The 15790-nt window shown below is 47.9% G+C and overlaps 1 protein-coding gene across 1 annotated transcript in view; it reads left to right on the top strand.

The window, feature by feature from the left end:
* FAM124A (family with sequence similarity 124 member A) overlaps positions 1-15790 on the top strand; it is a 100973-nt gene that overhangs the window by 27605 nt on the left and 57578 nt on the right. The window contains exon 3 of the mRNA XM_086712667.1: positions 1292-2025. Coding sequence (XP_086568793.1) covers positions 1292-2025 — 734 coding nt within the window. The remainder of the gene's footprint in view (positions 1-1291; positions 2026-15790) is intronic.

The following is a 15790-nucleotide window of genomic DNA, read 5'->3' on the forward strand; positions in this document are numbered from 1 at the left end:
CATTCTAGATGAATCTAGCCGCTCCCCCCAAGTCGCAGTGGACTTAAAGATTTCTTGATTTCCCTTGGATGAGTCATAAAGCCTGTAAAAATGCAAATAGAGTTACCTTTTAAAAGAACAAGTCTCTTTTTTTAAATTTTTTTAATGTTTATTTATAAGAGAAAGAGAGTGTGAGCAGGGAGGGGGCAGAGAGAGAGAGGGCAACCCAGAATCCGAAGCAGGCTCCAGGCTCTCAGCTGTCAGCACAGAGCCCAACACGGGGCTCACAAACCATAAGATCACGACCTGAGCCAAAGTCAGACGCCCAACCAACTGAGCCACCCAGGCGCCCTAAGAACAAGTCTTATATCAGGTTGAGAAAATGTGCTCAATATTTCCGAATTAGAAATACACCAGTGTGGCCAGCAAACTTTTCACCCTGTGGGGTAGCATTGCCAAGTTAAATGGCCAACCTCACACTTCAATTCAATGCTCTCAAGATGTTCTTTCTGCCAGAGACATCGGGAAGGTACACAACCCGTTCAGGATGTGTGGGCCCCTGAGTGGACGTTGCCGAAGGAGAAGCCCATAAGATAGCATTAAGCAGGCAGCAATGGCCCCATCACGCGCCCCCCCCCCCATCCCTAACGACAGCCCCAGTAAGCAGCCTCAGCAAGAACACTGTGAGAACACTGTGCTCCCCGTGCACGGTCCCCTCCCCCACCCCCATGGTTGCTCCAGCAGCAAGGTGATCAGGACCAGGCCACCCCACCTGATCAGCCTACTCAAAGGACACAGCGAGCCTCCCCTGCCAGGGCTTTATCTGTCAGAGTGAGTACCTGGCTCAGCACCTAGCAGGAAGTGTAAAGAAAGGATTCCATAAATGTTTGTTAAATGAGTGAACAACGTAAACCAGCAAAACAAGCCAATCAGAGGAGTGCAGTGTTACAGGGACCTTTCGTGGGGCGAGGCCCTGCAGCTCCTTCGGGAAATACTAAATGGCCTACGTGCACTTAATGTGGCCGCGTCTCTTCTAATGGGCGTGCTGTCCCTTCCACATCCGTGGAGATTGGACTTTCTGCCGCCTAATACAAAGTAACACTGGACCTGATGAAGTCGGGCACCGGGGACCTCCTAGCACCGGCCGGCGTGGGAACTTCCCAGCAGTAGTCAGGTCTCTGCTTCTCGGCTCCGAACGATCACGGAGCCGGCGCAGTGACGATTTAGCCTCTCCTCCCGTGAAAGCCTTGCATGTCTTCACGGGACGCCTTTAATGACACGTCCTTTTCGTTTCTCTCTCTGCGCCCCCCAGGTGAGCTCTCCGTGGAGGAGGCGCAGGACCCTTTCCTGGTTAGCATCCACATAATCGCAGACCCAGGGGAATCCCAGCCCCTGCAGGAGGCCATCGACAAGGTCTTGGCCTGGATCCACCCGGACCTGCAGCTCTTCCGAGTCTCGGAGAGGCGGGCGCCCCGGCGGCGGAGGAAGCCCCCGAAGGTGGCGCAGCCGGCGCTGGCCGTGGTGCTGTTCCTTCAGGAGGAGTACGGCGAGGAGCCCATCCTGCAGCTGCACCGCACGCTGCAGCGGCCGCCCTGGCGCCACCACCACACGGAGCGCGTGCCGCGCAGGCTCCTGCCCTACCTGCCCTGCAGCCAGGACTTCTTCACGCTGGCCCCCGGGACGCCGCTGTGGGCCATCCGGCCCGTGCACTACGGCAAGGAAATCGTGCGCTTCACCATCTACTGTCGCCACGACAACTACGCCGACATCCTCAAGTTCTACGAGCTGATCCTCCGGCGCAGCCCCAGCCAGAAGAAGACGGACTTCTGCATCTTCCCCATTTTCTCCAATCTGGATGTGGACATCCAGTTCTCCCTGAAGAGACTGCCCTGTGACCAGACCCCCGTCCCCACCGACTCCTCGGTGCTGGAGTTCCGGGTCAAGGACATCGGCGAGCTCGTGCCTCTCTTGCCCAACCCCTGCAGCCCCATCAGTGAGGGGCGCTGGCAGACGGAGGACCTCGACGGGAACAAGATCCTCCTGCAGGTACCTGGGGCGGAGGGGGGTGTGTGTGGGGGGGGGGGGGTCTCTGTCTGTGTCTACCTCCCTGTCTGTTTGGGGGAACAGAGAAACCAGGGGGTTGGCTCTGCCAGAAACTCTGGTTAGTACCTGGTAAAGAGCAATGAGTTAAGAAACAAAAAGGAGGGATCAGTGGCCCCCTGTCTGGCTCTTAGACGAAATCGAGGCGTCCATACTGTGCCGGAACACAAGAGGAGGCATCAAGGGCTCTTTGCATGGGTTGTTTTCACTTCACCGCCTTGGCTCTGTGCCTCAGCAAGCAACTTCCAGGTCCTCTGCGCCCCTCTTCGCCCACTGTTTGAGCATCCGCTAAATGCCAGTGACTCCTGGGGATTTCAGATGAGCTTATATCCCAGGGACCTTGCTTGTTATGGAAGGTTCCTGAATCTACTCCCTCACACTTAGGGAGTTTTTACCAGTGCATTCTTCCCTTCCACAAAGGACTTCCAGGAGAACCCAGCTCTTTGAAAATTGTAAACTATATTGACATTCCGTGGAGAGGATGTGCTTGTTTTCTTCTTCCCTTTAGTGCCTCCCCACCTTCCATCCCTTCTACCACTAGGCAGTAAGTAGGTCGTTAGAATCCAGTGATCGCTTGAAAAATTACTTTCTCATAAATACTGTAAGGAGTAAGTGATGCCTTTGGAGTTTTTGGTTTCATTAAGTCTGGGAGGAGGCGAGTGAATTCATTTTAAGGAAATGGACGCAGTAGAAAGTCCCGTTCTGTGGTTAATCCTTCACTCAATTGCTGGATCCCTTTCTCCAGCCATCCTTCCAGTGGCTGTCTGACACCCTTTCAGGATCATTAATCATGCTCTAGAATTCAAAATTCAGCAGGTAGATTTAAGAATGTCCTGCACTTGGCCCTACCTGATAAGTGCTTTCCAAACCCAGGCTTTCTGGAATTAACATGTAAATCAGTTCCAAGCACATAGGACTTTGTTTCTCTCTCTTTTTTTAATTTTTATTTATTTTTGAGAGAGAGAGAGAGAGCACGTGCACGAGTGGGGGAGGGGCGGAGACAGAGGGAGACACAGAATGGGAAGCAGGCTCCAGGCCCTGAACTGTCAGCAGAGCCGGATGCAGGGTTCCAACTCCAACTGTGAGATCATGACCTGAGCCTAAGTTGGACACTTAACTGACTGAGCCACCCAGGTGCCCCAGGACTTTGTTTTTCTGAAAAACCCCTGGCCTGGGCATCTCAGTTTTCACATTTGGCTACCTAGAAGGAGAAAGTTGATAGCAAATTAGGGGCCATTATCTTGAAATCACCTCCTGAAGATGCTGATTGTAGTTACTCGAATCACAGGTACAGTTTCATAGTTGTTCTTGATTTTGACATTAAGCATCAGAACTGTAATCCACACATCCCAAAATGAAGTGAGAATTTGGCACATGTCAGATAGCTGGTTAAAACTTTAGGCGGGCCACACTGCTCAAGTCAGAAAGATCACCTTGAGATATTTACTGTTTATGGGACACAGACACTTTTCAGTTTTTTCTTTGAACTATACAGATAAGAAACTAAATAATATTGCTTTATTATTCAGTGAACTGAATGCTAGCTAGCATTTGCTCCATTGTCTCTTTTGAAATGTGAGAAAAAACTTGTGTTTGAAGATTGCTGATGCTTGTATGCAAAATATAATGCAGTTGAATAAGTAAAAGTAAATGGAAGGGTTTTGTTTATGCTAAAAGGCCAAAATGAATATGATTGTTTTGAAGGGACTTCTTCCTTTTTTGCAGTAATTAGAATACTTTTTCTCTTGATGCCTGTAATAACGGAAGTGAAAGAACAAAGTATAAAAACTTGGCCTGGACTGTGCTCAGAGGAACCATTGAAAGAATATTTCAAAGATTCACACATTTAAATGGTTATAAAATCTGTACAGGTGCAGGCTTTTGAAGTTAGAGCATCAAAGTGTGAAAAAGGTAAGAAAAAAGATTTGTATCTTGGGTCTCAGGAATGCAGGCCTTTGTTCCATATAGTAATATGTTGAGGAGACAAATTCTGTCCATTTCTGTGGACAGAAATGACTAATATTCGCCCCCCATAATTCTTGATTATGGCCATTTGTACAGGTTACTGTGACAGAATCAGTGCAGAAAGCAACCTTTTGCTCTAGCATGAAATATGCACCCACCCATCTCTTTAAGTTACTTTTAAAATAAAAATTTATGTGTCAGTCTTTAGCAACATTAAGATAGTTAAGTCATGGAGAGAGGGACCTGCCTGGAAGAGTACCTTTTAGCCACATCATCCTTAGCAGTGTATGTCTCCCAAGTTATATTTTCAATTATAATTTCTAATATAAATGCTTTTGTTCAGTTGGGTGGAGTTACCATACACTGAAGCAAATCTTGGGTAGTTTTTAGTTGCTTTCTTAAAATACAGATTGCATTTTATTTCCTCATCCTGCCCTATTAACATTCCGTATTCCAGAGAACTCTTCCTTTGATTTAATTCCCCTGGAAGAGACGGAAGGTTTTTTCTGGGAGTTACCCAGCCTTTTATAAGAATTTGGAAATGTTTTGGTTTTTATTTGTTTGTTTTTTAATTAAGTAGGCGCCACGCCCAACATGGGGCTTGAACTCATGACCCTGATACCAAGAGCCACCTTCTCTACCCACAGAGTCAGCCAGGCACTCCTGGAAATGTTTTTTACTAAAATACGATAAGATGGAAAGAAAGACCTCCTCCTCCTGAAACTCCTCTCTCCTTTCTTGGCACTGCTTGATTCGGCGGGGGAAGGCAGGGAAAAGGAGGGTGGGGAGTTGCTAGCACAAGTTGCCCAAGATCCCTCTGGAAAATGCATCCTAGAAATTTCCATTCGTGCTCAGTGACACTAAACTGCAGTTTTCTGGAGTCACGATCCGAGTTGTCTGAATCTTTCCGCATCCCCTAGAGCTAAACTAACATTGTATGTTGGACACAGCAGGTTCTCTTTATAGGTTTCCCTTTACTTTTTATTGAAGAATAAATGATATAGTAAAAGTGCATATATCCTAAGTGCACAGCTCAGTGAGTTTTCACGAATTGAACATTTTGTAAGCAGCATCCAGATGAAGAAATGGTAGAGAAGGCTTCTTCCCCACTCCTGCAATGCCCTTCCCGCAAACGAACATATTAATTACTCCGTTTTGCAGTATGTGGGGAAGAAGTATCTAGTCCAAGAAATTGGGAATGTGGGTATGTTATCTTTTTTTTTTTGTACTTATAAGAAGATCTCAAATTTTAAAAAGATTTAAGGTAGCTGACAATGATGTATACCACACAAGAAGATTATTATAAATAATTAGACAGTAAAGGGATTTGAAGTAGATAGAATATATTGCTAGGAAAATCACATAAGCCAAAGGTGATATCAGGATGCATGCATTTCCCATATAGTATCTAGAGCTAATTGGTAGCCACTAGCCACATGTGGCCATTTAAATTTAAAATCAGAATTAATTAAAATGCAAACTCCAATTTCTCAATCTCAACACACTTCAAGGACTCGGTAACCACACGTGGCTAGTGGCTACACTATTGACTAGCACAGATACATAAAATTGCCATCATCACAGAAAGTTCTGTTGGACAGCATCCTTCCAGAAGTAGTCCTCATATTTGATTTAGAGTTCTCTAGCAGCAGAAACACAGGGGACACTCATCAGTGACAGGATTTAGAGTCCATGGGGAAAAATAAGCCATGCCTAAGATGTGCAGGTTTGCCTCGTTCTGAGTCGTGGGAGCAGTGCCACCCACACCTTCTCATGTCCATGGTAGGATCAACAGCCCGCCCTCACCTGTACCCCTAGAATAACTGCACCGAGGCCTTACAGACCTCTTTCTTATACGGTGTCCTCAGAGTGGGCCAGGGTACCTTGCCAAGCATAGTGTGGAAAAGCCACCGCACAGAGGGTGGGCAAAACAAGGCAGTTTCTGCCAGCAGCCCCTGGGCACTTGGCTTAATCCTAAAAGGAGGGATACATCTTCAAGCAGTCTCCTCAAGTTTGTTTCTCCAAGGCCTGAATGGAGGGCTACCTGCCTCCTTTGGAGGCCCTGCCATGGGCAGGGCCAGAGCTGTCCTTAAGGAATGATTTGGGATGCACCCGAACTCACACACAAAGCACAGTTGAGGGCGCAAGGCTCGGTTCCTCAAGAGCAAGTGACTGCAGCTTCAGGCTGGGGAACGTTGACAGCATCTTCAAAGAAGCAAGGTAATTGAACAATGCTGTCGAAGGCTTTGGGAGTCTTATTCCATAGGGGATGGTCACCAGCTGTTCTTTGTGTCCGCAAAAGGCAAAAGGGGAAATCCGTTTGGACAAAATGGGTCAGGTAAGATTTGAAGGGCAAGAAATCAGGGGCACCCGGGTGGCTCGGTCGGTTGGGCATCCACCTCTTGATTTCGGCTCCAGTCAGGATCTCATGGTTTCTGAGTTTGAGCCCCACATCAAGCGCCATGCCGACAGTGTGGAGCCTGCTTGGGATTCTCTCTCCCTCTCTTTCTGCCCCTTCTCTGCTCATGAGTGCGCACGCTCTCTTTCTCTCAAAAGAAAGTAAACTTTTAAAAATGGGCAAGAAATCAGACACATAATTATTGAGATGCCAGGCTCAATCTCTGAGACTCTCTTCACTGGAGAGCTTTTAAGGCCTCATCCGTGCCAGCTACTTTACTTGTCTTCTTACATAGTGAGGGGATTGAGTGGACCACCAGTCTCGGGACACGGGGGACACCGGTGCTGTGAGGTCATGGGGACAGAGGCTGATGAGGATGCAGTTGAGGGACTGAGGGGGCTCCAGAGACTTCTTAAAAGTGCTGAATTGTGGTAAAAGACACATAATAAAATTTATGATCCTAAACATTTTTTCTGTCTTTATTTTTTAAATTTATTTTGAGAGAGAGAGGGCAATTGGGGGAGGGGCAGAGAGAGAGAGAGAGAGAGAGGGAGAGAGAATCCCAAGCAGGCTCCACGCTGTCGGCACGGAGCCCAGTGCGGGGCTCGAACTCACAGACTGTGAGGTCGTGAACCCGAGCCAAAGTTGGAGGCTTAACCGACTGAGCCACCCAGGCGCCCCCATCCTCACCTTTTTAAATGTGTGGTTCAGTAGTGTGAAGTGCATCCACGTCGTGCCCACACCACCACCATCAATCTCTAGGTCTCTCTTCGTCTTGCAAAACTGAAACTTTACCCATCACACAACAACCCCCGTGCCGCCTCCCGCAGCCCCCGGCAACCACCACTCTACTTTCTGTCCCTGTGAATTCGGCTACTTTAGGGACCTCACATAAGGGGAATCATACAGTATTTGTCTTTCCATGACCGGCTCGTTTCACTCAGCATAACGTCCTCAAGGGTCATCCACGTGGTAGCACATGTCAGGATTTCTTTCTTTTCTAAGTCTGACTGATATTCCCTTGTGAACATGCCGCCTTTTTGTTTATCCACTCATCTGATGGGTACTGGGGTCGCTTCCACCTTTGGGCTTTTGCGAATGATGCTGCTGTGAACGTGAGTGTACAAAAATCTCTTCGAGTTCCTACTTTTGCTTCTTCCAGGCGTACACCCAGAAGTGCAGTGGCTGGATCGTATGGTAATTTGTGTTCATTTTTTTTATAGGGAAGAACCACCATACTGTTTTCTGTAGCAACTGTACTATTTTCTATTTCCACCAACAACACACAGGGTAAGACTTATTTTTTTGCCAAAGAAGAGAAAGCCTTGCTCTTTGTGAGGCCACAGCATGTCATTTTCGGCTCTAGGAGGTTGGAAAGAATAGAGCAAACATTGAAGTGAGGCTTGTCTTATTATGATGCACCCCATGTACTCTAGAACTAGACTCTACAGCAGAAATTCTTGACTTGCCATCCTGGGATGCCATGCACAGGTTGTATGCATGTGTTTACGTGCATCATTGGAAAAGGTGCGTCAGATCTGTCTCTCTCAAGATTAAGACTCTCCAGAGGCGTCTCATGGCCCTTGCAGGCCCTTCCAGACCTTCACCAAGGCCTAAGGCTTTACATCAGCTGGTCCGTACCTACCTCTCCAGCTTCATCTCCCACTTCTCTCTCCTCTTGCTCCCTCACGCCTTCCACATTGGCCTGCTTTCTGTTCCTCTGATGTGGCAAGCTCACTCCTGCCTCAGGGCCTTTGCACCCAGTGTTCTCTCCACCTGGAATCATCTCCTCCAAGATCTTCTCATCATTTGGGTTTCAGAGATGCCTTCCCTGCTGCCTCACTTAAAGTAGCTCCGTTTGCCTGACCCCAGCACTCTCTATGATATTATCTATTTTTTTCACATACTTACTACCATCTAAAATTATTTTGTATATTTACCTCTATATTATCTATCTCTATTACTAGATTGTCAAATGAATAAGTATATGAATGAATGTGATGTTGGGCAAGAGGGCCTAGAGCCATTACTGGAATCTCAAATGGGTCCATGACTGCCCTATAGCTTCTTACGTCTGGGTTGTGATCCCCTGTTGAAAACAAACTTTGGCAAACATTTATTAGATAACCCCTCTGTGCCAACAGTATCCCCGTCACCACCACCGCACCCCACACCTCCCTTCAGTAGCTCACAGCCCAGTGGAGGCAGCAGTCATGCAAACCAAAATATCCAGCAAAATGTTCCGGATGCTGTGATTTGAAATACTCACACAGGGCAGTATACGACACAGGCTTTGTAGTCAGACATATTGGGATCGGACCCTAACTCTTTTACTTGCGAGTTGAGTAACTCCAGGCACGTGACATTACGTTGCTAAAACTCTGTTTTCCAATCTGCAAATACAGAATTATAATTCTTAACCGTGCAAGGTTGGACATTTGGAAAGAATGCCTTTGAGCTACCTCTCAGTCAGCACCCATGAATCAGTGAACAGGGGCTATTGTTACACAAAGGGTGGATTGGTTGATGCTGGCCAGGGGTCAGATGGTCACGAGAGTCTTCTTAGAAGAACTGATGCCTGAGCTGAGCTGACTGAGGGTGGCCGTGGGTCCGGGGGTTTCAGGGGAGCCCCAGGGCAGCAGCAGACACAGAGACCCAGGCAGGGCTGCTGGGCCCAGGGCTGCCGTCCTGGGGGCAGGGAGGCAGCTAGTGAGAAACCAGCTACCGGAAACGCAAACCAGTCTTCAGATGCTCAGGACAGAAACGCAGAGTCATTCTGGGGCCTTCTCTTTCAGGAGGTCCCTGTTTATTCCACTTCCAGAATTCCCACAGACTCTACCTACCTCTCACCACTGCCACCTCAGGCCGGCTCAGCCGCTGGTGTTTCCCCGGGAGCCCCTGAGTAGCGTCCTGATTTCTGCAGCTGACTCTCCGCTGCACAGCTAGAGGGCCCTCTCAGACATAAGTGACACCGTGGGAGTCCTCTGCTCAGAGCCCCTGGGGGCTGCCCATCCCGCCCCACGTGGAACACAAGCCTGCTTCTCCAAGGTCCACTGTTCTTGCCTCACCTGCCACACTCCACCCGGCCACCTGCCTTGCTGTCTGTCCCGTGGAACACACTGTTCCGCTCTGTCCCCTCTGCCTGGAGCCACACAAGGGCCCTGTGGCTGCCCCCTCAGCCCCCTCGGGTCTCCGCTCAGCGTGCCCTCATGAGCAACGCCTCCCCAGCCACCCAATGAAAAACACCCGTTTCCTGTTCTCTCGCACACAGACGCTCCGGCTCCCTGCCCTGCCTTCTTTGTCTCCACTGCACTGTCACCTTTTAACCTGCTCTCTAGTGACTGAGCATAAGCACCTTGAGGGCGGCGACTTTCTCTGATTTGCCCACTGGTGAATCTCTAGTGTCCAGAATAGTGTCTGCCCTATACTCGACGCTCAGTGTTTGAATGAATAAAAGAAGGAAAGACAGAAGGGGAGAGAGGTGGGAGACTTTGGGCTGTTTCGGACCTGCCCAGTGCAGGCAGACTGAGTGGTGGAAAGCCCGCACGTGGCTGTTAGGAGGAGGTTGGGGGCGAGGGGGATGTAGAGAGACAAGGACACGGAGGAGGAGACTGAGACAGGAGTGTCCTAGCTGACTGCGGTGGGACTCAGGCCACTGGACACTGGGCAGAGGGCAAAGAGGAGGGGTGGGCAGCCTCCCCTGGCCTCTCCCTGCCCGTCCCCCAGGGGCGTTATCACCAACAGCAACTGGGGGGACCAGCAGTGGCCCTCGGCACCTTTGACTCACGAGCACACGTTGGTCGTGCTAGTCCGTGTCCTTGTCCGAGGGACCCGGTGGGGGCCTGGGCATTCCCTCTAGCAGTGCTTCTCTAAGTTCAGCAGGCATGAAAATCACAGATTGTCAGGGCGTGCCTGCAGAGACTGTGGTCCAGGAGGTCCGGGGTGAGGCCTGAGATCCTGCGTTTCTGACCAGCTCCCAGGTGCTGCGGCTGGTAACACCCTCTCTGTTCACCATACGCGGGATATTATAAGGCAGGACTACCCAGTGGCCACTTTGTGTTCGATTATTGCTGCCTGGGGCATGTCCACTTTCTAAAGTATATTGTACTTAATAGCAGGCTTGGGACAGAACGCCAAGAACACAAGTCACAGTTTTGTGGTGATCATTTCCCAATACATACACGTATTGAATCATTGTGTTGTGCGACTGGAATGAACATAATGTTACGTATCAGTTATGTATCATTCTTTTTTTAAAGGAAAAAAAGTCAAATCACAGGAAGTATCTGGAGAGTGGGCAGAACTTCCTCACACTGTTTTTGTTTTGTTTTGTTTTCATCAGAATGAAATTGCTACTGTGCTTTTTTCCTCTTAAAAAAAATATATTGTCTACCTCCCCTCAGTGACAAGAAACCCACTGGAGCCAATTTGTTTGTTGAGGGTATTTTTTATTTTATTTTATTGAAGTGTGATTGACATATTAGCTTCAGGTATACAACAGCGATCCAATGTTTATGTGCATTATGAAGTGATCCCCACGAGAAATCTGGCTGCCATCTATCACCATACAAAGTTGTTACAGTTTTATTGACTACATTCCCCATGCATCCCCATGTTTTATTTATTTTGTAATTGGAAGTTTGTACCTTTTAATCCTCTTCCCCTATTTCGACCATCCCTTACTTCCCTCCCTTCTGGAAATCACCAGATTGTTCTCTGTGTCTCTGAGTTCATTTCTGTTTTGCTTTTGCTTTGTTTGTTTGGTTTTGGTTTTTTTCCTAACATTTTTTTTTTTAATGTTTAATTTTGAGAGAGAGAGAGAGATGAGCAGGGGAGGGGCAGAGAGAGAGGAAGACAGAGGATCTGAAGCGGGCGGGCTCTGTGCTGACAGCCGAGAGCCCCCTGCGGGTCTCCGACCCACGAACCATGAGAGATCATGACCTGAGCTGAAGTCGGACACTTAACCAACTGAGCCACCCAGGCGCCCCTCTGTTTTGTTTAGTTTGTTTTCTTTTTTCACATGTCTCATAGAAGAGAAATCATATAGTATTTGCCTCTGTCTGACTTATTCATCATATTATCCTCTAGGTCCATCCATGTTGTTGCACATGGCAAGGTTGCATTCTGTTTTGTAACTGAGTAATATTTCTCAAAGTAATACTTACGTTGACCACATCTTTACCCATTCGTCTACTAATGCACACTTAGGTTGCTTCCACATTTGTAAAAACTGCTGCAATAAACATAGGGATACATATATTTTTTAGAATTAATGTTTTTGTTTTCTTCATACGCACACCCATGAAGCAGAATTGCTGGGTCATAGGGTAGTTCTAATTTTTTGAGGAACCTCTATACTGTTTTCCCCAGTGGCTGCACCAATTTACATTCTTACCAACAACGCATGAGGGTTCCCTTTTCTCTACATCCTCATTAACACTTGTTATTTCTTGTCTTTTTGAAAATAGCCCTCTGATGGGTGTGAAGTGATAGCTCATTGTGGTTTTGGTTTGCATGTCCCTGATGATCAGCGATGTTGAGCATCTTGTCATGTGTCTGTTGGCCATCTGGACGCCTTTTTAGGAGAAATGTCTATTCAGGTCCTTTGCCCATTTTTTAATTGGATTGTTTATTGTTTTGATATTGAGTTGTATGAGTTATTTATATATTTTGGGTATTAATCCCTTGTCAGACATATGATTTGAGAGATCTCCCACTTAGTAGGTTGCCTTTTTGTTTTGCGGATGGTTTCCTTTGCTGTGTAAAACCTAAAACTGTTTTTATCCTGTTCCCAGCGCTAAGCCTGATGTCCAGTGCACGGCAGCTACTCAGTAAACACTAGCTCCTCCCCCTTGGTCTCTAGTATTCTCAGGGTAGGGGTGCAGTGACCCAAGGGGCAAGGTATCTACTCACACCACGTGAACCAGAGGCCATCGGGCATGCCACTTGGCTCTACTCACAAGGTTTGTGGCTCCCAGTCCAGACTCTGAAGAAAATTACTGTTTTCAACCAACTACAGTGCCGATACTGGGCTATTTTATCTGTGCAGACTACCCAGGGTGGTTGAAAGTCGCCCCCTGAAAATCATTTCCCAGAGCATCATCTGGCTTTGGTATTTCTGCAGAATGTGTAAGTGACATCATAGCTCTTTCAGGCTTGGAAGGAAGAGTAATTTTCTCCTTGGGCGGGGGGGGGGGGAGAAACAAACTGTGATTTGAAGCCTTGGCAAGACTCAGAATCAGCTCTCTGAGGCAGAGGGAGGAGAGTGAGGAATTTTAAGCATGTTTTCTGCTCTTAGTCTTAGAGCACCTTTCCTTTTGGCCTGCCTGTCTCACTTAGTTTATTTAGTTTGGTCTGTCCAGGGCTGTGCTCCCAAAGGAGTCAGGTTTGGTGGTAGATCTGGAAGAAAGTGCTGCTGTTTCTGCACCTGGCAAACGGCTCCCGGCCAGCTGGGCCAGTCCCCTCCAGGCCAACCTCACTGTGTCTGTAAGTAAACTGCAACAGAAACGGATGGTCTGGCACTCTGGGGAGCCGTCTGAGTCAGCAAACACCTTGAATGTCTCCTCTCAAGACCAGGAGAGTCCCTGGGCTCCAAGTGCACAGCCAGTCCAGACCATTCCATGGAGCAGGATGTGTGCAAGTGTGGTGCAGCCAAGTGGGGTGTGGTGTGTATGCTCCGGAGTTGGGGCGCCTCCCTCTGGGGCCAGGGGCAACAGGACCTCGGCCGATGGCTTCTGGGAGCCAGCTGTTAGGAGTTTGGGCTGCAGATCTCACAGATCCAGACCGAATCCTGTTGTCTGGTAACCTGCCAGCCCTGTCAGCTTGGCCAAACCGTGAAACGCCACACCAAACACCTACTTTAGTCTCCAGTGACTTTTCCTCCTGTGTTAATAGACTTTTTTGTCACCTTCCAATTAGGCATTCTTTGATGTGTTCATTGCTTTCTAAGTTTCCTTAGAAAGTAATGAAACCAAATTCCCCAAATTTACTTTTGGAAGTGAGAGTTTTTCTCAACGACGCTGTTGCTACCACCATAACGGAACGTTTTTGTGCATTTTCTTCCAGCTTTCGGTTTTTGTTTTATTTTGTTTGGGGTTTTGGTCACGTAAAACGTATACATCCATTTTCTTTAAAAACCTATTTTGTTCGCTTTCTCTTTCTCACCTGTCCTCAAAAAAAAAAAATGTCAGCAAAGACATTTTGCTAAAGGGCTTCAGATCTTTTGGTTGATTTTCTCTCTCTCACCTCCAACCTTCTACCCAACGAAATGGAAATTCAGATGTTACTTTGAGTTTAAGGAGCTTTCTGCCTGATTCTTGGCTTCATGCCGGGAGAATGAGCCCCTGGACCCTCTGAAACTTTATGCTGAGGGAATTTCTATCTCCCTCTTTGTATTCACATACAGCTTTGCCACCTGAGAAGCCTAGGTTCCACTAGTTTGGATTTTTGTCACCTAAGAGGAATCACTTTCTTCCCAAGGTGGTCTGGAAGGGGACATCTGGGAGGATCCGGTTAATTATGTACCAGAGTGGCTGTCACAGAGCCCGCTCACAGCAGGCTCCAGTAAATACCTGCTTTTAAATAATAGCCCCACGGGGCGCCTGGGTGGCGCAGTCGGTTGAGCGTCCGACTTCAGCCAGGTCACGATCTCGCGGTCCGTGAGTTCGAGCCCCGCGTCAGGCTCTGGGCTGATGGCTCAGAGCCTGGAGCCTGTTTCCGATTCTGTGTCTCCCTCTCTCTCTGCCCCTCCCCCGTTCATGCTCTGTCTCTCTCTGTCCCAAAAATAATTAAATGTTGAAAAAAAAAATTAAAAAAAAAAAAAAATAATAGCCCCACACTGCCAGTACCAACTGGCCTCAGAAGTTTAGAATCACCGCCCCCCCCCCCCAGGGCCATGGTGAAGTAGAGAGGGCTCCTGGACCCAGTATAGCCCCTGCTGATGTCCGTGGGAGCCAGAAGGTCTGCAGACCCTCGGGTGGGAGCCCTAACCTTTCCTACTGAGTGACCTTCGGCTGTGACCTTTCCTTCTGCTGTGTGGACCAAGGGTGGGGCAGGGTAATCAGTAGGTCCTGAAGGGAGGCAGGAAGGAGTGGAGGGTTTCAGTCATGGGGAGGGGCAGTGGCAGCAGGAGGAAGAGCCTGAACAACTCCCAGCCTGGCCCACAGGGCTCTCTCTCCACCTGCTGCTGAAAGCTGGTGGCCTGCGTGGCCCAATGCCAGCTCTGCTCCCAGGAGACCAAGTGTGACTCCAGATCGGGTAGAGTGCCTTCTCTGTGAGCACTCTGCAAGTGCAGGAGGAAGATGCCTGGATTCGACTGTCCTCTGTCCAAAAGGGATCTGAGTGGTTCCCGGCCTCTTTGCCCACCTCCCTGGCCCCTGGATCTCACTGTATCCCTGAAGATGCCTCTTCACCGAGCCCTTCCCTGTTAAATAAAAGGCCATCAGGCATCCCCTGGCTGAAGAGCCACTGTGATTAACAAGTGACAGAGACACATCTCTACTGGGTCTCACAGTAAGGCTCTTGCTCAGCCAAGTGAGCCTTTTCTAAATGGGCTTTAGACTCAGTGACTTGTAAGTAGGGGGGATGTGGTTAAAACTAGCATAGCATTCCACTTGGGCACACAAATATCTCCAATCACTTTGGGAAGGAGGCAAGCAAGCAGTATCCCTCATTTTACTTCTACTTACTGATAATATTACATAATCCTGCTTGGTTTTACTTTTTATTTTGTTAATACTTCTTGATGTCTGTATTTGGTATATATAAATTATGTACTGCCTTACTTCTGCAAGTGTTTTAAGTAAGTGTGTATATCGCAGAATAGTTGTCTTGAGAGATCAGAAAACATATAGAGAAGGGCAGAGAAAAAGGAATTGGGGATTCATTGTTGAGCTTCCTGAAAGCCAAAGCAGAAAGAGAAGTACAATTTTCATTGTTTGATTTAAAAAAAATCCAGATCTGAAAACACAAACGTTTCTGGGTGCTGAGTTTCAGCAGGTTCCTTTTATAACAATCAGTCAAGATAACAGTGGATGGTCTTCAGCTATGACTTTTAGAAGATGCAGAAATGTTTTTTGTGTGGCCAGGGATAAAGTCGAGGATGACTGATGACTTTAGTCGCTGTAACCATTGCTGTGTTTAGGTGAGAGATGCTGTCCTGTTTGCTCTGGAAGTGTTTTAATGCTTGTTATTTGTCAAAGACTTGGGAAGAGGAAATAAATTATAGATGGCGTACATAAAACCTTATAGTGGCAGGATGGGAGCGACCATTCAGGTGGACCCATGAGGCACCTTCTTTCCCTGCCGCTTGTCATTGTTCCTGTTCTCATAGGGTCCCTCAAAACCCAA

Source organism: Puma concolor, chromosome A1 (assembly GCF_028749965.1).
Source record: "Puma concolor isolate L17-30 chromosome A1, mPumCon1.1.hap2, whole genome shotgun sequence".
Lineage (NCBI taxonomy): Eukaryota > Metazoa > Chordata > Mammalia > Carnivora > Felidae > Puma > Puma concolor.